At 44.7% G+C, this 25972-nt stretch overlaps 1 protein-coding gene and 1 long non-coding RNA gene across 2 annotated transcripts; one reads left to right on the forward strand and one right to left on the reverse strand.

Moving 5' to 3' along the window:
• Positions 1-1116: 1116 nt before the first annotated feature.
• Gm51442 lies at positions 1117-25972 on the reverse strand. The gene is made up of 2 exons (XR_003946615.1): positions 24962-25972; positions 1117-1968 (listed from the first exon to the last, which is right to left on the reverse strand). It is a non-coding gene; the product is annotated as a predicted gene, 51442 (long non-coding RNA).
• On the forward strand, positions 1475-16963 carry Cyp2b19 (cytochrome P450, family 2, subfamily b, polypeptide 19). The gene is made up of 9 exons (NM_007814.2): positions 1475-1693; positions 3369-3531; positions 3674-3823; positions 6577-6737; positions 7676-7852; positions 8583-8724; positions 11074-11261; positions 11437-11578; positions 15566-16963. Exons 1-9 carry the CDS (start codon positions 1520-1522, stop codon positions 15745-15747), a joined length of 1479 nt encoding a protein of 492 aa, NP_031840.1. The 5' UTR covers positions 1475-1519; the 3' UTR covers positions 15748-16963.

Consider the following 25972-nt stretch of genomic DNA (forward strand, 5'->3'; position numbering starts at 1 on the left):
TATCAGTAAAGGAAGCCTATGCTACACTCTAAAGACCCAAAGAAGCTAAAGAAGGGAGGCCCAAATGTGGATGCTTGAATATAACTTAGAAGGGGGAATAACATAGTCATAAGATGTAGGGAACTGGGTGGGAGAGGGGATGAGGAGGGAAATGGGAGGGGGGTGTTTGGGATCAGGTATGGGGAGAGACAAGAAAGGGGGCCAGAGGGCAAGGAGAATGAATGGAATTTGGCACCTAATGGGAGTAAGGGTTGGGGGAACCTTTAGGATGTATCAGAGATCTGGGATGGGGAGGTTCTCAGGAATCTATGGGGGTGATTTTAGCTGAGACTCCTACCAGTGGGACTATGGAACCTGAAGAGGACACCTCCTGTAGCCAGGCAGCATCCCCAGGGGACGAATAAGGATATCAACCCACCCTCAAAACTTTCAATTCAAACTTTGTCCTGTCTATAAGAAATGCATGGAGCAAAATAGAGTTGAGAATGAAGGAATGGCCAACCAATAACCAACCCAACTTGAGACCCATCCCAAGGATAAGCACCAATCCCTGACACTACTAATAATACTCTATTGTGCAGACAGGAGCCTAGCATAACTGTCCCCTGAAAGGCTCCACCCAGCATCTCTCTGAAACAGATGCAGATATCCACAACCAAATTTTGGACAGAGCTCAGGGACTCTTATGGAGAGTTGGGGGAAGGATCAAGGGTCATAGAGGAGATAGAAATGTTACAGGAAGACCAACAGAGTCAACTAACCTGGACCCTTGGGGGAATCTCTGAATCTGAAACACCAACCATACATGGGTTAGACCTAATTAACACACACACACATGCACACATGTAGCAAATATGCAGGTTTGTCTTCATGGGGATTCCCCAACAACTGGAGTGGGGGCTGTCCCTAAAGTTGTTGCCAATCTGTGGATCTGTTCTCCTACCTGGGCTGCCTTGTCTGGCCTCAGCAGGAGAGGGTGTGCCTAGCCCTGCAGAGACTTGATGTGTCAGGATAGGCTGATACCTAGTGGGGGCCTCCGCCCTCTCAGAGGAGAAGGAGATGGAAAGTTGAGTGGAGGGACTATGGGGAGGAGGGATAGCAAGGAGAAGGCATTGATCAGGATGTAAAATGATTTAATTAATTAAATAATAAATAAATAAGTGAAAAAAAGAGAAATGTTCCTTCACATATGCAGCACACACAGGTCCATGCCTGAGTAAATAAACAGATAAAACTGAGCTGGCAAGTGCAGAAATCAAGATATGTTCCTCTTAATGCCCTTTTGTCCTGTGTGTCTATTTCATGATGTCATTGCCAACATCTAGGGTTGGGGTAAAGGAATGGGGAGTGAGCAGGTCACCAGCAGCCCAAACAGGAAGTATGGGTGCTCACACACCTGGACAATGATGAGAACAGAGGCGGGAATAGCTGGAGTTGCATAAGTGAGTAGGAGGGCAGGTTCACCATAAAAGATCCTGCTGGAGTGTGCACTGAAGTCAGAAGTGATTAGACCAGGACCATGGAATTCAGTGTGCTGCTCCTTCTCGCTCTCACCACAGGCTTCTTGATATTCTTAGTCAGCCAAAGTCAGCCAAAGACCCATGGCCACTTCCCACCAGGACCTCGTCCCCTGCCCTTCTTGGGTAACCTCTTGCAGATGGACAGACGGGGCCTTCTGAGCTCTTTCATACAGGTGAGCCATCCACAGGGCCTGAGACCTGTGGGCTTAGCCCAGGTTTGCTCTTGGAGGTCTCTCAGCAGGAAGAGCAAGGGGCTCCTTCCAGGCTGTATATTCAGGTGGGAATGTCACTGAGTGAACAGTGACATGCTGTCTCATAATGATGGTACTCAGATGGACAGGCAAGTCTTCCAGTGTTGGAACTGTTGTGGACACTGTGCTTAGAACACGAGAGGTGTGAAGGTGTTGAGGTGTAAGTGTGTAGCTTCACTCCTTGGAGCTTGTCTTTTCTAGAAGAGAAAGAAAAATGTCAGAGGTATCAACCATAGGTTTTGCTCCTGCCAACAAAAGAGATTAGCCTGAGGTGTTCCAGGACAAAGAGGAGGAGAAGGGCGGGAGGTGAGGTGAGTAGGTAGATAGGTAGGTAGGGCTAATCAGCTATAAACACCATGCACTATACAAGCCAAGGACACTGGCACTGTCTATACCAGTCTCTGTACTGTTGCTTCACAAGTGGTATTTTGTGTTAAATTATCACTTGTTCATAATAATCAATGTGCAATAATCAATGACTATCCATGACCTGGTGGCCCATTAAGAGAGCAGATATAGTGGTAGCAATCCCAACTTCTTGCCCTCCTTTGGTTTTTAACAGATCAGCCACCTGGATTCACTGGCATAATCATTCATTTATATTTAGCTTTTGAGACAAGGTTGTCCCACTTTTCCCAGGGTAATCACAAACTCATGATCCTCCTCCAAGTTTTATATAATATCTTGTATCTGATCTGTAGATTGTTCTTTCACTGTTCCATAAGGTATGGTGCTGCAACCCCACCTAAAATTGTAAATACATCAACATCAAACATATAGAGCTTTTTCATAGAATTATTCCCAAAACAACATGTGTGCTGACCATTTCCACAGCATCTAATTTCTATTAGCAGCATGGAAATCTAGAATGAGCTAAAGGTCACAAGAGGATGAGGGTGGGTTATTTGCAAATGTGCACCATTCTATTCAAGGGCTTTCAGCACTGGAAGGTTTGGATATTCCTGGTACCAATTCCCTAGAGATGCCCAGAGACAACTGCACTGCCAGATAGTTTCCTGATTTGTACTGTAGACATGCTTGAAGTTAGGACCACCAGCAGGGGTCATCCATTTTCCCTCCCAAGTAACCCACTGAATGGGTCAGGGCCATTCTCTCTGACTGTTTTCAGAAGGCATGGTATCTAGATAAGATGTCAGGAACTGCTGGCCAGACTGAAGGGTGTGGTCATAGGTCTATATCTACATCTGTATCTATATTCATATCTATATATAGATCCATATCTATTTATTTTGTTTTGAGGTAGGGCCTTAGGTAGCCCAGGAAGGCTTCCAAGTGGATACATACCCAAACATAACTACTCATTATATGGCCTCTACCTCCTCAAGGTTGAGTTTATAGTCATGTGTTTAGAGCCCTACTCAAACTCTACAGTTCTGGTGCATTGATTAGAACATACAACCAATAGTGCAGACCTGCTGGGTAGTGAAATAACCCTTCAACTCTTAGGTCCTCAGAAGGGGAAGGATGGCCAGGAGAGGAGATGCCTATTTATCAATCTGTATCTAAGCATTTTAACGGTTTAACAACAATGTCTGTGCTGACTAGCCACAATCCTGGTGCCCTTATGGTTTGGCAGCTTCAAGAAAAATATGGAGATGTGTTCACAGTACACCTGGGACCGAGGCCCGTGGTCATGTTGTGCGGGACAGACACCATAAGGGAAGCTCTGGTGAACCAAGCTGAGGCTTTCTCTGGCCGAGGGACAGTTGCTGTGCTTGATCCAATTGTTCAGGGATATGGTGAGATATGGGACAGGGTGAAAAGGAGGATGTGACCCAGGAAGGTGAATCTGAGAGGTGGGATCCAAGCCATGGGAAAGGACTGGGGATTCTCTGAATTTCCAATGTGACCCAACCACCCATGTTTCCCCTACTTTCTTAGGTGTGATCTTTTCCAGTGGGGAACGTTGGAAAACCCTTCGGCGATTCTCTCTGGCCACCATGAGAGACTTTGGGATGGGAAAGCGGAGTGTGGAGGAGCGGATAAAGGAAGAGGCCCAATGTTTGGTGGAGGAACTGAAGAAATACAAGGGTGAGTCTTGGAGAGTGGACATAAAGAAGATATGAGGGCACAACCAAAGAAAGAGACACACAAGGGTAGAGAAAGACTGTAGAGACAGAAGAGAGATGAGGGGATGAAGGGTAGATATGGATAAATGTGGAGAGAGAAAAATACAGAGACATAAAAAGAAAAGTGAGGTTTATATTATCCACAAATATCTCAGAGACATAGTTTAACCATGCTGGTCACTTGTATACAGAAAAATCAATCTTTGAATTAATTTTATCTGTCAATTGGGTGTGGTTGGTATATACTTGCCATCTTAGAACTCAGAAGGCTGAGACAAGATGGTCATGAGTTAAAGGCCAGTCCTGTCCACATTGTGAGGTCCTGGCCTACACTGTTGTTGTGGGTGAGTTGGAGAATGCTTCTAGTACCATATATAGTTGTCATGGTGGGGTGTGGCTGTAATCCTTGAAGTCCAGAGGTGGAGGCAGGATGTTGACATTTTCAAGGTCATCTTCTACTACACATAGAGTTCAAGTCCACCTTGGCCTAATCTTCATCATGCCCTCCCTGCCCCACAATGGTCTTAGTCCCATGGTTCTCAACCTTCCTAAAGTTATGACCCTTTAATAAAGTTCCTCATGTTGTGTTAACTCCTCAACCGTAGAAAAATTTTTTGCTACTCCATAGCTGTAATTTTGCTACTATTAGGAAACATAATGTAAATATCTGTGTTTTCTGATGGACTCAGGCATCCCCTGTGTTGTTTGATCTCCAAGGGATCATGACCCACAGGTTGACAACCACTGGTCAACCAAAGGCAAATACAGAGCTTAGGTAAATGAAAATGAAGGAAGCAGGAAGAACTGCAGACATGTTCAAAGCAGAAACTGTGATTTCTCCTTGTTCTTGTGCTGATGGGAATCAGTGAGCACAGAGACTCATGGGAGTTGTAGTTTGGTAGAATTCTCAGGCACTTCTGGGTCCTTCGTGATTCCAAGGGCATCTTGGAGACAGAGACCTTGATTTGTAGCTCCATTTTTTTCACAGCAGGCATTTGTGGTCTCTTATTGACGTTTCTCAGGAGAGCTGAGGTGATGGCAATGCAGAAGCAGGAGAGGAAGAAAGATGCAGAGACTGGGAAAAATGGCTGGAAAGACAAGTCATAGAGATCAAGGATCCAAAGGAAGACAAGTTTTAAGGCTGAGAGTGAAACTGAATAGACTCAGGGAAGGCTCTACAGAGAATCAGAGACTATAGACAAGCCAGTTCCAGGGAGAAAGCAAGAAGGGCCCAATATTGTTGGACAGACAACAAACCTCCAACCACCAGGGTCCATGACTTAACCTGGCCTGCAAAAGACAGCAGGTCCTGATGGCTTCTGAAACACCACAGAGCCAGAAGTCTGAGAAGGGATGAAGACTGGCAGATGGGAGTGGAACATGCAGGGCATGTGAATCCATACAGGCAATCCCTGAACCTTTCTCTGTCCTTTCCTGCCACTGGGAATTAACTATCAGCTCAGAGTCAGAATGGTGACCAGGGAGGAGGTACATTGTGGACACTAACTATACATGCTGTCCCTTGTAGAATTATGGAGTGCCCCACATCTACTCTGCCACAGGGCTCAGGCCACTGGTGGAGGCAGGACCTGGGACTTTAGACTGCACTTAACCCACATGGGTGGGTTCAGGCTATGGGGAAGCCACAAGACACTGTTCCAGGGGGTGGGGGAGCGTAGTCTGAAGTGCAGGACAGCTGGAGCTGGCTTGGGGATCTGTGGCCCTGCAAGGGTCATCTGGTTCTCAGGCTCTTGAACACCGACAGGAGCCTCGGAAGAGCTGAGAACAGAGTGAGGACCCACAGCCTGGATCTAACCCAGGGCCGAAGGGGAAAATAGGGGAGAGCTCCATCTGGGTCCTGTGGGGAGGAGTCCTTGGTTTGTCCAGTGGACAACTGGTTTGGCTTGGTGGAGCACTGAGAGGCCTTCTGTGGGAGATTAGATGGCTGGCTCTTTAGGCGAAGGCCTGGTCCATTGCTCCCCACGGTGGATCCCAATGAAAAGAGGCAGTCCGTGGTTTTAAGACATTTATTGTCACAGAGGAAAGTAGATGAATAAAACCGTACCCCAGTCTCTCAGGGAGGACCTGAGGTTAAATACCTTTTGCAGGAAGGAGTGTCTGGGAAGGGGAGTTTATTGGCCAGGCCTCCAGACCTTTAGGTATCTCATTAAAATGGAGATTTGTCTTGAGGCTATGTTACCTGTGGTCATTTCTTCTACTTGTGGAGGGGCTTAGGGCATTACCCTTACGTGACTGATGGCCACAAATCTATGGAGGGCTGCAGCCTCGTGTCAGGAGCCTAGTATTTAGGAGCATGGCAAACCACCTACCGTACCTGCAGAGTCACCGGGGTTTCCAGCCTGTGCTCAACCAAGAACCAGGCTGCCTTTCACAGTCTTACAGTCCCTCTCAGCTCCTAGGGGTCTGAATGCTGACCCCAGTTGTGAGTAGCTGTGTTCTTAGTGAACTTAGCTTCCCACTCTGTATGCTACCAACACTGCATCTTATGTCCGATATCCTGAGGAAATTAAATAAAATGATGCATTCAGTGCTTAGAACAGGGCTTGGTCCATCATATATGTGCTAGTGAGGTTAGCTACTGTTGCTGTTCTTTGAGTAGTGAGTGGTGTCAGCTGCCTCACAAGATGGAAATAAATTCAAATATCCCCATGGTCCTATATCTCCTGTCTCCTGTCTTGCCTCCTCATCCTCCAGGAGCCCCTCTGAACCCCACCTTCTACTTCCAGTGCATCGTAGCAAATATCATCTGCTCCATTGTCTTTGGAGAGCGCTTTGACTACAAAGACCACCAATTCCTGCATCTGCTAAATCTGATCTACCAGACATTTTCCCTCATGAGCTCATTGTCCAGCCAGGTCAGTGGGTGGGAAAAGAGGAGCATCCAAGGCAGAGGAAACAAGAGATTGCTTTGTAGGTGAAGGAGGGAGTGTCTTAGGGCTGGAAGAAAGACAGAGACAGCATGGAGAAATAAAGTGGTTGAGACCTGGAGGCAAGGAGGGGGCATGTTTAACAGGTTAGAGCGACCTCAATGTAGAAATACAGAGCCATCCAGACATGAAGAAAACAATGATGTGTTATGAAGATGTAGTTCAGAAGACAGAATACTGTTTTCATGCATGATCCCCTGGGCTCATCCCCAGCACTATACATCCTGGGTTTGGTGGTATATCAAACATGAAATTCCAGCATTTGGGTGGTGGAAGCTGGGGGATCAGAAATTCAGGGTGATCCTTGGCTACATATTGAGTTTAAGGTCAGTCTTGCTAAAATGATACCCTGTGACCCCACCCACACACAACCCACAAATTAAAACAAAGACAGTTTGGCAAAGGGACTTGGGAAGGAGCACAGAGGAAAGGAAAAGAGAGATACAGAGAATGTAGGACAAAGGTTAGAGACAATTTGGAACTACAGTTCAAAAGCATGCATGTGTATGGTATACACACACACACACACACACACATATATATATATATATATACATACATATGTGTGTATATATATATTTATATATACATATATATAACACACTCATATATAGTGTGTGTATATATGTATATATATATACATATACATGTATATATATGTGTGTATGTGTATATATATATATATATATGTGTGTGTGTGTGTATATATATATATATATATACATATATATATATATATATATATATATGTAGTGTGTGTGTGTGTGTGTGTGTGTTACTTCATGAAATCTGAGTACCTAGGATCACTGCCCACTTCCTGTGACCGGAAAGGTCCAGGTGACCCCCTGAGTCTCTCCTTCTTGCAGGTGTTTGAGCTCTTCTCTGCCATCCTGAAGTACTTTCCTGGTGCCCACAGACAAATCTCCAAAAACCTGCAGGAAATCCTTGACTACATTGGCCATAGTGTGGAGAAGCACAGGGCCACCTTGGACCCCAGTGCTCCACGAGACTTCATTGATACCTACCTTCTGCGCATGGAGAAGGTTAGTCCTGCATGGATGAGAGATGGGGTGGGTGAAAGTGAAGGATGGGGATGTTGTCAGAGAAAAAGATGGGAGGGGACAGAGGATGGTGAGGAGAGGAAGAAACAGAGTGGAGGAGATGCAGAACATCTGGGAGAAAAGAGAAAGGGAGGAGAAAGTGACATAGGGAAAGAGAAGGGGTGTGGCCGGGGATGAAACACGGGGCAAAGAATGAAAAGCAGACAAGACCACAGAGTCTGGAGAGAAGGCTCATGTTAGAAACCCTGTCTGCTATGGCAGATGACTGGAGTTCCTTTCCCAAAACCTATGTTGGGCTGCTCATAATCATATGTAACTCCACCTCTATGGACTCCAATGCTGTCTCCTAGCTTTTCTGACAAACAGACACATAAACACACAGAGCCACAGACAGATAAACGCACACAAATACAAACACACAGATACACACTCACACACATACACACACACTCCAGACACCCACAGTCACATACACATAAATACACATAAAATAAGAGACAGAGAAGTGAGATTCTAAAGAGCAAAGGAGTCGAGTGAAGACTGAATGAAAGAGGCTAAGAGCCAATGAGACAGGTGTGAACTGCTGAGGGGACACATGCCCAGTGGTCCAGATAGTGTGAGACACACGCACAGTGACTAGAAAGGCTCATGTTTCTCACTGCAAGGGCTCAGCCACCCCTGATCATCCCTTCTCTCTCCCATCTGGAACCAGGAGAAGTCCAACCACCATACAGAGTTCCATCACCAGAACCTCGTGATCTCTGTGCTCTCTCTGTTCTTTGCTGGCACCGAGACCACCAGCACCACGCTCCGTTACAGCTTCCTGATCATGCTCAAGTACCCCCATGTCGCAGGTGCACCATGAGTGGACAGTTGGGGGATCTTCAACTCTCTTTTGGCTGCAGGGGTTTGTGGGGGTGAGAGACATGGGCCTCTTACATCTGGAGCTCTGAAGGCTTTGTTTGGTTTGCTCGAAACTAAAGCAGTGCTGTGGTGGTATGTGAATGAGCAATCAGCTGACTTGTTTTCTGTTGTTTCCTCCTATCACTTAAAGATTGATCTGACTATCAATTCAACCTTCCTCCCCTCCTTCTGTCTTTCTGTATTTACATCCATCTATCTGGCCATCCATCCACCCAATCTTCCTTTTCTCCTTCTGTCTTTTTTTATTTGCATCTATCCATCTATCCATCCATCCATCAATCCAACCCTCCTTCCCTCCTTCTGTCTTTTTGTATTTGCATCCATCCATCAATCAAACCTTCCTTCTCTCCTCTGTCTTTCTGTCTATATATATATACATACATACATACATACATACATACATACATACATACATACATAATCAATTCAACCTTCCTTCCCTCCTTCTGTCTTTCTGTCTCTACATACATTTATACATACATACATACATACATACATACATACATACATACATACATCAATTCAACCTTCCTTCCCTCTTTCTGTCTTTCTGTCTTTACATCCATCCATCCATCCATCTATCTATCCACCCATCCATCCTGTCCTGCCTCCTTTCCTTCTGTCTTACATCCCTCCATGCGCTCATCTTTCTATTCATCCACTTTTCATCCATTCACCCATTCTATTCACTAACCTGGACATCTATTGTCCATACATACATACATTTTTCCACCCATCCATCTATAAGTCTATTCACCCACTCATATCGTCACCTGCCTATGTTTATATCCATAGATTATTAATCTTTGAAGCACCTGCCCATCTTCTTCATATCCATAGACTATTAATCCTTGATTTGTTCATCTCAGATTCACACAAGGATATGCCTTTCATTCATTCATTTGGATTAATCAACTCATGAGTTTTATTCTTTGATCAGGAATATTTGGCTGGCCTATTGTTACTGATTCATTGGTCCATTGAAATATGAATCTTTTCATTCCTTAATCCTTCCAACTGGCCTTTGAATTCACCCTTCATGTGTCCACCCATTCCTACATGTATCCACTTAATACATCTAATAACTTACTCATTTCTCTGTGAGTTTATTTATCATCCAATACAGCTTTAATTCCTATATTAATCTTCATTAAATTTAACATTCGATTGATCATTGATTTGTTGTGTTCACTATTTTTGTATTTATGAACCAATTATTAATTTTAATTGATTAATATCACAAGTAATAGGTGGAAAATGCACATCTTATTTCCATCACTCATCAATCTTTCCTTTTATTAACTGGCTCATCCATTTCTTGGTTGGCCTACATCCACACATTTTAAACTTTTAAAAATGATTTGGAGTTATTGTGAGCCTACCTCCCACAGCTCTATGTAGACATGAAAGGAGAACTTTGTGTATTGTGTTCTCTCCTTCCACCTGCACATGGGCTCTGGGTGTCAAAGTCAGACTGTCAGGCTTTCAAGTCAAGTGCACTTATTAGCTGAACCATTTCCTCAACCAAAATATTCATATTTTATATGTAGTTACACATACAGTAATTAACTTCCCTTTTATTTCTTAGGATATAACATCAGATTATTAGCCTACGTGTTAAAATTTATTTTAATTTTATGTGCATTTGGTGTTTGGGCTGCATATATGTCTGTGTGAGGGTATCAGATCACATGGACCTGGAATTACAAAGAGTGTGAGCTGAATTGGGTGCTGGGAATTGAACCTGGGTCCCCTCAGTGAGCAACCAGTGCTCTTAAAAACATTGAGTCATCCTTCCAGCCCCTGGATTTTTAACTATGAATTCCCTGCAAAGGTGTGTGTGTGTGTGTGTGTGTGTGTGTGTGTGTGTGTGTGTGTGTGTGTGTGTCTGTGTGTCTGTGTGTGTGTGTGTGTGTCTGTGTAAACTTGTGCACGTAGGAATACAATTGATAACATTCATACATTCTTGCCATTTCCCCCTCCAGCCCTTACTGCAAACTAACAGTAGAAATGGCTCCTTATTGAGGGTTTTCCTTTTCTCTCTTTCACAAGCAAAGCTGGAGCCTGCTGAGAAGAGACTGTAACAGGCTCTAAGCATGATTGGAGAGACAGATCCTTGAGAGAGGCACAGGTGTGTGCTCCCAAAAGGGCACTGTGTCTTCCTCAGCAGAGTCTCCTTGCTCTGAACTGTTCCTGGGTTGTTGGATCCCAGAAAACTGGGTCACTGTGCATCACCTCCAAGAAGGGGATACTGTCTATTATCTCTTCTTTTTGTGCAGAGAAAGTCCAAAAGGAGATTGATCAGGTGATCGGCTCACACCGGCTACCGACTCTTGATGATAGAACCAAAATGCCATACACTGATGCAGTCATCCATGAGATTCAGAGATTTACAGATCTTGCTCCGATTGGTCTACCACACAAAGTCACCAAAGACACACTGTTCCGAGGATACCTGATCCCCAAGGTGAGATCAGCTGCCATTCCTCATTGCTATTCCATCCATAAACATACTCAACTCTGCTAATCACCAAACTCATCCTGTCTGTGATTTCCCAGCATTCTGTGTTTCTTAGGAATTGGCTATTTTGCATATGGAGTCGGGGTATGTTAACATCTATGTATCTTGTAATGTCTCCTAGAACACTGAGGTGTACCCCATCCTGAGTTCAGCTCTTCATGACCCACGGTACTTTGAACAACCAGACAGCTTCAATCCTGAGCACTTCCTGGATGCCAATGGGGCACTGAAGACAAATGAAGCTTTCATGCCCTTCTCCACAGGTGAGACAGACCTGTGATTCCTTTCCCAGACACTAGAGGGCAGGCCCACCTTGAGACACAAACAGCAATAGGGTCCTGTTCACTGAGTTTCTCCCAGCTGCCTTGCCTGAACCACCCCATTCACCTTGCTACAGCCCTATGAGGGGAGTCTTGAACTAAAGAATCCTGGTCAGGAGGACTTTTTGGAGGAGTATTTAAAAGCCTCTAAACCCAAGAAAATTCATTTTCTTAAGAAGCAGCAGAAGAACAACCAACACCATCTATGCTTGCTTCCATGAACTTGGTTGGGTCTTGACAGCTGAGGAAGCGTTGACTTTATCTGTGAGCAATGGGGAGATGGCACATGTCTTGACACACTAGCCCCTGATTGCATTAAATACTCCTTGGCTTGTTAAATTGCAAAAGAAATCAAAATCATGGCCATCTATTTGAGCAAAGAATCCATTCATAATGGTTAGTATCCTGAACCAGAAAAAAGTTCAGAGTTACAGCAGTCAGTAGTGTTGATCAGAGGTGAGCCATTTGGTTCTGAGCATATGGATATAACCTGACTTATACCAGCTACACTCTTCTCTTAGTTGGCCATATTGTAGTAGTTGGCAGCCTGGGATTGGTTGCTGCTGTGTTTGGCTGTGATTCAGTTATTTGCTAACAGAATAGTTACTTGCACTATAACCTCAATACAGTTTGCAATTCACCACTAATGAAGTTAGGTTAATGTTTTGTTATGTATATGGGCAGCCTTGTGCCAAATTGAATTCATTTTAACAGGGTCTAGCCATGAAAAACTCTATCTAGACAGATTCCTTATCTTTGGAGATAAAGGAGAGTCCAAGAAAGAACTCCTTAGACCTTTTCATTCTGTGGTGATGATTGAACCTAGGGTTTGCAAATGTTAGGTAGGGGCTCTACCACTCAGACACTCCCCCAGCCCCTCACTGAGGGATTCTAGGCAGAGGCTTCACCACTGAGCCACTCCCCCGGACCCAGTCTAGAGTTGAGTGTCTTAGTAAGTTCAGTGACTCAGGGCTCAACTCTACCCTGAAATATCCAATGTATTGGATCTCTCCACTATTTAATCTTTATTCAGTGTGGGGACAAGAAATTGGATAAAAGTGAATGTCTCCATTCCATAGTTGTAAATTTAGAGGGAGACAAGAATGAGATACATAAGGCTAGAGACAGAGAGTAGATGATAGAAAGATAACAAAATTCAAACAGGAGGCACAGGGAGACTAGAACAAGCTGTACTAGTCCACATTATCTGTCAATGTGCAAACATAGAATTACCTGAGAAAAGAGTTTCAATTGAGGACTTGCCTATATTAGCATGATCTGCTCCTTGACTGTTAACTGATATGGAAAGACCTAGCCCATTGTGAGTGGCATTAGTCTTTGTTTGAGGCCCTGAAAAAGAGGCAAGATCGAAACTGAGCTCCATGGAAGTAGGCAGCATGCTCTGGACTGTGGGTGTGGGGGTGGCCAGCTGTCCCAGCTCTTGTTTCTTTGACATCTCTGGCATGACAGTCAGTCTTCTGAAATTGTAAGTCAAAGAGAGGCCCTTCCTCATCCATGTTGATTTTGTTGGGATATTTGTCACAACAACAGAATTAAAAACAGGACACAAGAAGAGGCATTTTAGGAATGATACACAGTGGAGTGGTACGGTAGTAGAAGAGGAATGGAAGGGTGTGATAAGGAGCTACGGGTATAAGAACAGGAGGAGAGGATGATGGAAAATGAAGAGAGAGAGAAACCGAGTAAGAAATAGACTAAAGGGACATAAAGAGGAGTATACTACATGAACACGTGACAAGGAAATAATAGGAGGGGGAAAGAGGGAGAGGAGGGTGAAGAGAGGGAGTGAGGGGGAAGAGAGAGGAAAAGAGAGAGAAGAGAGAAGGGCTCTCAGGTGAGAGGGGAAGAGATGGAGAGAGGGGGAGAGATGGAGAGAGAGGAAGAAAGGGACAGAGGGAAGGGAGATGGGAAGAGAGGGAAAAGAGGGGAAGGGGGAGAGGGAGAAAGAAGGGAAGAGAGAAGATAGGCAGTGGAAAGAGAAGTGAAGAGGTAGAGAAAGAGATGGGAATAGATGAGGAAAAGTAAGAGAGAGAAGATGGGAGAAAAAAGGAAGAAAGGGGAGAGAGGGAGAAGAGGGTGGAGAGAGGGGTGAGAGGGGGATAAAGGGAGAGAGAGGAGAGGGGAAGAAATGGAGAAAGAGGGAAGGGAGAGAGGGAGCGAATGAGTAAAAGGGGAGAGAAGGGAGAGGGAGAAAGAGGGGAAGAGAGAGAGGATAGGCAGGGGAGAGAGAAAAATAATGGTGGGTTTAGACAAAAATAATCAGAAAGGGGGAAAGGTGAAAGAAAAATAATGTCTGGTGGGTAAAAAGATACATGTTGAGTGCCCTGGCCCACAAGAAAAATAAATGAAGCCAAAAAGCATTAGAGCCAAAGAGCCAAGGAAGGTGTCCAAATTGACAGCTCCAGGCCTGGGGACATCGTATTAAGAGTGGGAGAGGGAGGGAGAGACAGACAGACAGACAGAGACAGAGACAGAGACAGAGACAGACAGACAGAGAAAGAGCGACAGAGAGAGAGAGACGAAGAGAGAGAGAGAGGGAGAGAGATGGAGACGGAGAGGGAGAGGGAGGGAGAGGGAGAAGGAGAGGGAGGGGGAGGGGGAGAGAGAGAGTCATTAAGCTGTTCTGGAAAAATCTGGGTCACAAAACTGGTTCTAGGAGAATCATCTCAGAGAGCTACTCCATAAATTTCTAAGCTCATATCACTTAAATTATGGAAAGGACATGCCCAAAGGTATGGGATGCTTTTCCTAAATACTCCCACACAGGCACAATTTCCCAACAACAACCAGCACAGGGGTTGTTGAGAAATGCCTCCTGCACCTAGAGGTCCTGGGGGGTGGGGGAGCAGAGGAGAGTTGCAGATTAAGAATCACTGAGGCGTGGGCAGACTGTGGTGCCTGTGCGCGGGGCTTTTAGGCTCCCATTGCTCCGTGGTTTCCATGCCGGAGGTTACCAACCAGCAAGGGCTCCTCATTCCTCTGAGAACCTGGTGGGTGCCACAGACCCCTTATTACATGTAACCGCCCATTCTCAATCGTCTGAACTATTCAGATAGGAACTTGTTGAAGCTCAGTCGATCTAGGGCTGAGACCAGGAGTGGGCGGGGCAGGGAGATCTAGAAACTTCTTCTACACTTCCACATAAACACACTACACCAATAGGAGCCTTTCTTCCTTTCTTCTTTTCTTTCTTTCTCTTCGCTCTCCTGTGTTCTTTCCCTTTTCTCTTCCTCCCGCTTTCTCTCCTTCTCACTCACTCTTCTTTTATCCCCCTCCTCCCTTTCCCCCTTCCTCTTCCTTCTCCTCCCCTTCCTTCTCTACCTGTAGCTTTTTAAGATTGGGGGTGGGAGGGTGTCGGTGTCAGTCTTGCTCTACAGCCCAGGCAGTTTTGAGGTCATGACCCATCTCTGTCAACTTTCCCACGTGCTAGAATGGCAGGAATCCACCACCACATCTGGTTCATAGGGAGTTTACCAGCCAGGTGTCAGTTTAAGAGCCACTACAAACATTAACTTTGTGCTCACAATAGCTTCATGAGCTGGCTGCTACTGTCCTCATGAGAGAAATTAAAAATCCTAAAGATATCATGTTATAAATGTTCACATCCACCCACCCACCTATCTACCCTCAACTTCAATTTGGTCCTAGCTTCCTCTAGGACAATGGATTCTTTGGAAATCCAACTCTTACTAATGAATGCCAGCCATCCACCAAACATTTTACATGTCTTTTTTTTTGGGGGGGGGGCGGGAGATGGAGGGTTTCTTTATAGTCTCTTAGCATTATGGGTTAAAGGGTAAACTCAAACTTTTCATTGCAATGGCCATGGTTGTCTGGGTTTGGGGATGAGACAGTACAAAGGTTATATACCACTGTGAAGCTCACATGACTTGTCCTTTGTGCCCACAGGAAAGCGCATTTGTCTTGGAGAAGGCATTGCCCGCAATGAATTGTTCCTTTTCTTCACCACCATCCTCCAGAACTTCTCTTTGGCCAGCCCTGTAGCTCCTGAGAACATTGACCTCATTCCCAATAACAGTGGTGCAACCAAAACACCCCCACAGTACCAGATTCACTTCTTGTCCCGTTGAATGGGCCAAGAGAGGAGAGTCAGTGGACTTCAGGTTCGCATGTGTCCCCATTTCCGTCCCTTGTGAATGGAATGGGAAAACCCAGTGAAGCACCTTTCTTGATGTCTGGACAGAGAGACTTCTGGAGGCCATGGCTTGTTCTGAGTCACCTCTCTCATGCTTGTTAACAGTCATAGTCCCTACTTGCCAGAGCAATCTAGACTCCATGATCAGTGCTAGCGGACTAGAGATGCTCTCTCTTGAGTTGGCTCCATCATGCTCCCACGTGTTGTGTTGGAGGGTCATGTTTGAGAATCCCCTTTATAGATGAGTGACAGGCCACATGATGACATCACACTGCTAGTGAGTAGCGGGGGACAAGATCACACTGTGAGTCTAGAAAAGCACCTCCCCTCCCCTTCCCTACTTGTGCTTAAATTGAGATGAAATTCATAAAATGAAGCTGACAAAATTTTTCAGTTACGTATTCTGAGACAGAGTCTCATGTAGCTCAGACCAACCTCAAAATCCTATATACATCCAAAGATGTCTTGAATTCTGGATCTGTTTTCCACTACTGGCATCATAGGCACATGGACCTACACCCAGATTTTAAACTGACTATATCTTAATGTTTAGATTATAATGTCTTTTAATTTATTCACAATGCTGTATGATTTCACTACCTAATTCCAGGTATTTTGTCACATTTAACCAACACCACCCCAAACCCTGACCTATTAAAAGATCAGTCCCTCGTCCCTCTCTCCATAACCTCCCCCACATCTACCACCTACCCTGCCACACACAGTCTGACTTCTGTGTCAATGGACTGACCTGACTCCATGTGTCTTGTAGAAAAAGCAACAATGTGATCTTTTGTCAGCTGTCCCTGCTTCTCAGGTCCCTGTACTGTGCGGGCCACAGTCACACACCTTCACAGACTTTCCCATTCTCTTTCTTAGACAAGGATCTCCTCAGCCCTCAGGCCCTGAACTGAATGACTCTGCTTAGATTCTCCCACATTCCCCTGTAAGTCCTCCACGGATCTCATAAATACACAAAGCCTTCCTCACCGATCAAGAAAGAACCCTTGCTGTGATTTTGTTTGAGTGTGGGTTGCTTGCTTGTTTGTTGAGACAGGATCTCACTATGTAGACCTGGTTGGTCTTGAGCTCACTAAAACCCATCTGCCTCGACCTCCTGAGTGCTGAGATTAAAGGTTTGTGCTGCCACACCTTGCTTAAACACTGTGTGTTTTTCTGTGTTTGTTGTAGTGTGTGTGTGTGTGTGTGTGTGTGTGTGTGTGTGTGTTGGAGTTCTGTCTGCATGTATGTCCCTGCACCATATGAGTGTCTGGTGCCCCTAGGGGTCAGAAGATGGCATCTAATCCCTTGGGATGGAGTTACTAATGGTCATGACTACTGTGTGGGTGCTGGGCATTGAACCCAGGTCTTCTGGAAGAGCAGCTAGTACTCTTAATCACCGAGAAATCTCCAGAAGGTCTTTTGGTGAGAACTTTTCCATCACATCCACGCTGAGTGAGAGAAGGGCCAACCTACTGTCTTGTTCACTGCTGTATTGGGAGCACCTGGAACAACAGGTGGCTAATGCTACTTGTTCAAAACACCTGCCAAGGAAGGAATAAGTTACTACATAAATAAAGTGATGAAACTAGCCACTTACTCAACTCACCCACTGTGTGGCCAGACCTATCTCACTTGCTTATGATGCCCAGAATTAACCCCTGTCCCCAAAGCGTCTACCTTTGCTCCAGTTCTGCAGTCTGTCTACTCTTGATCCCTCTTGCTGTCTTGACACTTTCTGACAGAGGTGGCCCAGAGCCACACTTTTATTGGAGATACCTGAAATTCAGCCTCCACACACCACACTCTTAGGACCCTCAAGCTCCCTTAAGGGGAGTGCTGTTTGCTTAACATCCACAAATGTGATAATGTTTCCAACCAGCCATTGAGGCTTTAAGCCTCAAATGTGAGCTACTAAATTTCTGCCTGCATGCCCTGTAGCCCTTGGAGAGTTACCAGGAGCTTTGCCAAGGTAAATTCCTGACACACCCTCCTCCTCCAACCACAAAGATACAACAACAGAGAAACCTGCCCTTCAAGAAAAACAGGGGAAAGTAAGAGAGAGGGCCATAAAGCTCCAGCTTCTCTTTTTTTTTAATTGCCTCTTTTTTGAGATTATAATATATTTACAACATTTCCTCTTCCCTGTCCTCCATCCAAATGCTAGCATATACTCCTCCTTATTCAACTTTTTATTAATTGTTGTTACTTGCATATATATGTGCAAGTATATATGTGTGTGTGTGTGTGTGTGTGTGCAAGTATATATATGTGTGTGTGTGTGTGTGTGTGCAAGTATATATACATGCAAGTGTATATATATATATATATATATATGTGCAAGTATATATGTGTGTGCAAGAATATATATGCAAGTATATATAAGTGCAAGTATATATGTATATATGTGCAAGTATATATACATGTAAGTATATATATCTGCAAGTATATATATATGTGCAAGAATATATATGCAAGTGTATATATAAGTACATATATATGCAAGTGTATATGTGTGTATGTGTGTATGTGTATGCAAGTAACGTGTGTGTGTGTGTGTGTGTGTGTGTGTGTGTGTGTGCATTCCATAGTCTTTTATTCTCAGCACCGTGGCCAGCTGTGGGTCTCTGTCAATTGCCATCTACTGCAAAAACTAAGCATGGCTGTTTTATCCATTCATTTGTTTTTATTTTTGCTGTTGTTGTCTTGTTGAGACGGGGTCTTTCTATATAGCCTTGACTGCTCTGGAACTCACTATACAGACCAGAGTGGCCTCCAACTCACAGAGATCCACCTACCTCTGCCTCCTTACAAGCGCTGGGACTGAAGATGTGCACCACCACTGCCCAGCTCAGAAACTTCTCTGATGGTGGGTGAGAGATGCACTAATCTATGACTATACAAATAAATCTTTAGGAGTAGGTTTGGTATGAGATTCAGTTAGCAGAACAATAGTAGGTTCTCCTCTGGGATCTATGATTTACCTGGCCATGTGTTCTTGGCCTCCCTACTGGTACTAGGCATGGGCTGTATCTTATGACAGGGACCTTAAAATCCAATCAGAAAGTGTTCCAAACTAAGTGTACCGTAATATTAGTTTTTCTATTGTACAGTGGGCATGTCTTTGCAGTCTGGTTCTCACTGTTGCTCACAGGGCCCAGAGCTGGGTAGGACTGATGGTTTCATCCCTTCCAGTAATCAACATAGCACCTCCCAACACTACGAATGCTAGCCAATAGGGGTGAAGCTTCCTGGCCAGTCAGCACCTGCTTGATTTTCCTGTGTTCTAGGATTCAAGCATGTAGTGTCTTCAGCAATGGGGTTTTACTACCCATCAAATTCTGGAAGATAGTTGTCTTAGTTAGGGTTTTATTGCTGTCAAAAGACACCATGACCAAGGCAACTCTTATAAAGCAAACATTTACTTGGGGCTGGCTTACAGTTTCAGAGGTTTAATCCATTACCATCATGGTGGAAAACATGGCAGTGTGCAGGCAGAAAAAGAGGCAAGAGTTCTACATTTTAATATAAAGGCAGCCAGGAGAAGACTCTGTTCTGCAGGTAGCCAGAAAGAAACTATCTTCTGCTTTGGGTGAAGTTTGAGCCTATATATGAAATCTCAAAGCCCACCTCCGTAGTGACACACTTCCTCCAACAAGGCCACACCCACTCCAACAAGGCCACACCCACTCCAATAAGGCCACACCCACAACAACAAGGCCACACCTTCTAATAGTGCCATTCTCTATGGGCCAAGCATCCAAACACATGAATCTACAGGGGCCAAACCTACTTAAACCACCACACTAACCAAGAGCAATAGCAATAACCTATACTGTTGGGGGCATCTATGAGACCCTTCCAGCCAACAACTCAATCCTAATCCCATCACTGAGTGATGTAGTCAGTGTTCTATTGCTCTGAAGAGATACCATGACCAAGGCAACTCATAAATGAAAGCGTTTAATTGGGCTGGCTTACAGTTTCAGAAGTTTAGTCCATTATCCTCATGGCAGGGAGCATGGTGGCACACGGGCAGACATAGTAGATGAGAGTCCTACATCCAGCTATGGCTATGCAGGCAGCAGCAAGAGACAGACCCTAGGCCTGGCATGAGCAATTGAAACCTCAAAATTCACCCCCAGTGACACACTTCTTCCAACAAGGTTACAATTGCTCCAACAAGGCCACCCCTCCTAAGCCTTTCAAAGAGTGAGTCCCTAATCATCCAAGTATGTGAGCCTACGGAGACCATACCTATTCTAGCCACCACATGTGGCTTTTTATATGACAAAAAGACCTGTGGTATCTAGTAGGATCATTGCCTCCATACAAGTGCTTCAAAAGTGTGTATATACTTTGGTAAGCTGCTTTTACAGTGGTTGGTTCAAGCTTGGCTTTCTCAGAGGTTTTAGGATTAACCATCCCTCTTCGTACTCCCTCCCTTACCCTGCCCTCACATTCCTCACACCACTTAATCCGTCTTGCTCCATTACTCCCCATCCCACCTCTGCTGCCAGAATTCTATCCCCCCAAGGCCCAGAAGCTGTGCTACCTGCAGGAGTCCTCAAGTAGTCGTTTCTGACCAGTAGATGGCAGTACTACATTATGTGATGCACTGATTGGCACCTGGTCAGGAAGTAAGGCCAGCAGGTGGGCAGAGACGTTGTGTGTGGGGTGTGTGTGTGTGTGTGTGTGTGTGTGTGTGTGTGTGTGTGTGTGTGTGTGTGTTGCGCTGCTCCTTGAGGCCCTCGGGAGACAGGTGATGGGGTTTGTAGATGAGCAGGGAAGAGACACAAGGGAGGGTTTAGAGCTCAGCCACAGACTTATTTTTAAAGAAATGGGGGGAAGGGAACTGTGAGGCCTCCTAAGCTCTTTGACTCATACATTTGATTACATAAAGTCTCTTTCCATCCAACCTACAGTAGTCTCCAGATACTCAGGGCAGACTTTATGGTTGACCTAGGAGGAATCTACCATTAGCAATCAGGGGCCAGATAGGCAGCTCAGCATATAAGTGCACAAGCTACTCATGTGGGGGACCAGAACTTAGTTCCCTGGACCCATGAAAGGTGGCTCACAACTGCCAGTAACTACAGCTGAGGGGATCCAGGGCCCTCAACAAAGTAAAACAGAAAGAGGAAAAAAAAAAAAGAGGAAAGGAAGGAAGAGAGTTGGGGAGGCTGGAGTGATGGTGGTGCTAGGGCAGGGCACACACGAGGACCTGACTTTGGACCTCCAGTACCACATAAAACAACCAGTGCCTGTGCACACACCACACACACACATACACACACACACCATACACACAGACCCAACACACACACACATCCTGTACACACACACCATATACACAGACCCAACACACACCACACACACACATCACTCACACACACATCCTGTACACACGCACCATACATCACACACATACACACACCACACACACAGACCCAACACACGTCACACACACACCACATACCAAACATCCTGTACACACATACCATACAACACACACATACACACACCATACACACAGATCCAACACACATCACACTCACAACATGAACACAACACATATACACATACACCACACACATACTACACATGACATGCATACAAACTCCACACACATCACACACACTGCACACATATACACACATAACACACAGCACACACATGCACACACACAACACACATGCATACATATACACACATACACACACATAACAGGATCACTATATACACCTATGTACACACCATACACACATATATGCACATTGCACACACATACACACACACTCATATACACACAAACATAAATTTAAAAAGATTTAGAGTGTGCTTTACAATTAAAAAGGAATTCAATGTAGAGAATCTCATTACAACTAAAAAAAGAAAAGAAGAGAAAAGAAAAGAAAAGAAAAGAAAAGAAAAGAAAAGAAAAGAAAGCTGTTGTCTTTCTGCACCTGCCTTGATGTTTATAAAACACTCTCTATAGTATAAAAAAAAAAAACTGGCATTTGTCGAATATTTTGTGGGTTTTTTCAAAAGAGCTTGGAAGTTTACAAAGCCCTTTAAAATGTACAATTGTAAACTGTACACAGGACTGAACCCTTATAAATACCTTGTGGCTTATAAAGTATCTTACAACCTACAAAGATATTTTGTTTGCAAAATTCCTTTGGCAGCATGCATTGTTATAAAGTGATTTTCCATTTCACAACATAAATATTTTGTTAATTCCTGTGTAATGTTCACAAAGAGGCTTCCACAAATAAAGGTCTTTATTTTGCCTGCAAAGCTCATTAAGTGGAAAACCACTTGATGATAGCTTAATTTTTTCAATGCCCTTGAAGGGAGGGAGGGAGGGAGGGAGGGAGGGAGGGAGGGAGGGAGGGAGGGAAGTTCTGTTTTGTTTTCTTTTGTTTTGTTTTGTTTTGTTTTTTCAGTCTTCCCACATTGATATGACTAGTGTTTCCTGGGTGTCCACTAGGAGGCAGGCAAGATGCTAAGCGTGGGATTTGGCAATTAAACCAAGGAGACACCATTTCTGATGACCCGATAAAATACCCTGACAATCAGCAGCATGGGGGAGGAAGGATTTATTCTGCTTATAATTCCAGATGCTATTCCATCAGTGGAGGGGAAGTCAAGGCAGGAACTTCAAATAGGTTCACATCACATCTGCAGTCATTAGCAGAAAGAACAAACTCACCCTTGCTTGTGCTTAGCTAACTTTCTATACTATTCTATAGTCCAGGTCCCCAAAACCAGGGAATGGTACCAACCACAGAGAGCTGGGTCTTACTACATCAATTAACAATCAAAAAACAGCCCCACAGAGCAACCCAATGTAGACTATGCCTCACTGAGACTTTCTTCCCAGGTGATTCTACCTAGTAAGACCCTGTCTCAAAACAAACAAACAAACAAACAAACAAACCTACCACGTCCCTGGATCCCTGAAATTTTTGGTATGAAAATCTAGAGACAGGGCCATGCTGTGTAACCCAGGCTGCTGTCCTCAGACACTATTTCGTCAACCTCCTGAGTGCTAGTATTATAGTCCTGAGGTACCCAGCCGGACTTGGTGTAATCTTGGACTTTACAGAATAGATGAGACAGTGGCACTGCAGGCCACAGTCTCTCAGCCTAAGTACCTATGTTTCGATAGCCAGAATCCTTTCCCAAGTCACTCTTGCAGTTCCAGTATTTGCCCTACAGGGGGAGCACCAGTCCCAGGAGATCAGACCTCTATTTCATTACTCTTGACAAGCTAACTTACACAGAGAAACGGTTCGTTTTGCCTCAAAGTTTTGAAGGCCCCACAGTAAGCAGGAGGGCCCGTTGCTATGGGCCATCTGGTGGGCATGTTGCATAGCAGTGCCAGGGAACGTTTGGTACGACAAGTTATTCTTACTTCATGAACAGAAAAGAAAAAGAAAAAGAAAAAGAAAAAAAAGGAAAAGAAGAAGAAAGGGGAGGGGAGGGGAAGAGATGGGGGTCCCCCCAAAGCCTCTTCAGCCATACCTCCAGGACTAAGAACATGTCACAAGTCCCCACCTCCGAAAAGTTTCACCATCTCCAAATAGGGCCATCCTGAGTACTGAATTACCATATAGACCTATGGGGGACGTCCAAGTTCGCCCCACTTTTTCAAAACCTACCCTATTTCTCTTTCCCTCGGTCAGCTTTGGGAAGGCATTGGAAACTAACAAAACTCAAAACTGGGCTGGAGAGGCATCTCTCTGGGTTATGAGTGCAAGCATGAGAACCCAAGTTCAAATCCCCATTATTCATGTAAAAGTCTGGGCATGGCCATGTAGAGCATACATATAACACTGGCAAGGGGAGCCACAACAGAGGCATTGCTTGGGCTTCTTGGCTGCCAAGCAAAGTAATGAGTTTCAGGCTCAAGGAGAGAACAGGTTTGAAGTGAATAAGGTGGAGAATGCGTGACAACCCCTGCACAGGGGCACAGACACACACACACACACACATACACACACAGAGTGGGAGAGATTGTTCAAAATCCATCACTGTGTGGCCCCATCATGCCAAGCTAGAGCTAGGACAGAAACATAGTTTTGCATATCCAGCAGAGTAGCAAAGAACGGGGACTTAGAAGCCAAGAATCCGAACTTGGCATTTTCTATTGTGTTCAGTTTAAGCAAGTTTAAAAACCTGTACCTCGGTGCTGGAGAGATGGCTCAGCGGTTAAGAGCACTGACTGCTCTTCCAGAGGTCCTGAGTTCAAATCCCAGCAACCACATGGTGGCTCATAACCATCTGTAAAGGGATCTGGTGTTTCTGAAGACAGCTACAGTATACTAATACAAATAAAATAAATAAATTAAAAAAAAAAAAACCTGTACCTCTACCTTCCAAACCTATAATTAATCTCTACTACCAATAGTTGGTACCCTCCGCACATTGTAGAACATCGTATATAAAGGAGTTACAATGAGAAACATGGAAAATGAGAAAAACCACACTGTAGAACATTGTGGATGAGTGAGTTACACTGAAAAACACATACGTGAGAAACGCACATTGTAGAACATCGTATATAAAGGAGTTACAATGAGGTGAGAGGGTGAGAGGGCTAAATAGATAAATTTGGCCTATGTCCATGTTACCAAGGTGATAAAGACTGATTGAAAATGGTCTCTGTATACAGTGAGCCTTACCCTGTTTTGTGGGCAAACAGCAGCCTAAGAATATGCTCTGTGCTAACCAAGCAACTGAATCTCAGCCAATCACAGCATTTGAGCTTCAGCCAATCACAGGCTCCCAACTGACTAGACCATTTCCACAGGAAGCAAACTATAGCCAATCTATCTATCTATTTCATAAAGTAATTTTCCCTTCCCTTCCTTACCTAGCCAACTTTCTCTCTTCCTCTTCCTCCTCCTCCTCCTCCTCTTCCTCCCTCTCCCTCTCCCTCTCCCTCTCCCTCTCCCTCTCCCTCTCCCTCTCCCTCTCCCTCTCCCTCTCTCTCTCTCTCCTTAAAAAGAGAAAAGCCACTAAAACACCATGGAGTCCTATTTGAGTTGGCTAACTCCTCCTGAGCCTGGGAACTGACCTAGAGTGTGGTTGACAAACCCAGTGTCACTCCCTTTTAAAAAAAAAAAAAATTCTTTTCTTACCCTCTGCCATCAGCTGTCACTTGTGAAGAGCTTCTTGGATTGGGTGGGACTTTGTGCGCTCTCCCACCCCACCTGCTGGGGTTGTGTCTGAGTTGTGCCGGTCCTGCGCATGTGCAGCCTGTGGAGGCATGCGCATCCTGTGAGGGTCGCTGCGTGCCGTCACGGTCTCTTTGAGTTCATGTGTGCACCTGCTTTGTGTCTGGAAATTTTTGTCTCCTTTTCGTCATCTACCGCCTCTGGTTCTCACAGTCTCAGGATTAATAGTGTGAAAATAGCCATCGTACCAAAAGCAATTTACAGATTTAATACAATTGCTGTCAAAATTTCAATAAAATTATTCATGAAATTGAAAAACAAAACCTTAAACTTCCATATGAAAACATTTTGTTAAACTTAACTCACTGTAGATTTTTCTTTAACAAGAGGTTATTTGATGTTACACGTGGGAAGTATGAAAAGGTAGGTAGCTGCAAGACCAAGTTCTCAGCACAAAGGAGATTTGCTTGCCCCCTGGTGGGGTAGCGGGGTGCAGAGGAGGGATAAGGAGACAAAGACAGGAGTTAGAGGATGAGAGAGAAGGGAAAGGGAATGAGGAAGAGGGGTATTTATCCCAGAGGAACAAAGGACTGCCCGTGGGTAGAGAGGAGACAGACACGGCCCTTAGGAAAATGGTGATTTAGAAAGAAAGGGTAGAAGGGGAACCCCCTGTAAGGATGAGGTGTTTAGTTCTAATTAGGCATGTAAATTAAAACAGCCAAAGGGGACTTTTGATTGCTGAACTTCAATAGTTTGATAGCTGGACCTTTATAGTCAGTCTCAAGAGGAGGAAGTGACCAAATAAAGAAATAGACTTGGAGGCTAGCTACAGGAATATAATCGAATGGTTTTTTAGCAAGGCAGAGAGAACAGGTGAAGAAAGACAAAGCCTGCCAGAGCCATGTGTACCATGCTCAGGCTGGCTAGAGTCCTGCAAGGAGTGTGGGATGCTTGATCCTTTGTAAGGAATATTAA

Source organism: Mus musculus, chromosome 7, assembly GCF_000001635.26.
Source record: "Mus musculus strain C57BL/6J chromosome 7, GRCm38.p6 C57BL/6J".
NCBI lineage: Eukaryota > Metazoa > Chordata > Mammalia > Rodentia > Muridae > Mus > Mus musculus.

Bases quoted from the DNA above. Each gene is read 5' to 3' on its own strand.
- Cyp2b19 (NM_007814.2), top strand. From the start codon at position 1,520: ATGGAATTCAGTGTGCTGCTCCTTCTCGCTCTCACCACAGGCTTCTTG. The intron at 3,532-3,673 runs GTGAGATATGGG...CTACTTTCTTAG, and splicing joins TCCAATTGTTCAGGGATATG to GTGTGATCTTTTCCAGTGGG. The intron at 3,824-6,576 runs GTGAGTCTTGGA...CTCATCCTCCAG, and splicing joins GGAACTGAAGAAATACAAGG to GAGCCCCTCTGAACCCCACC.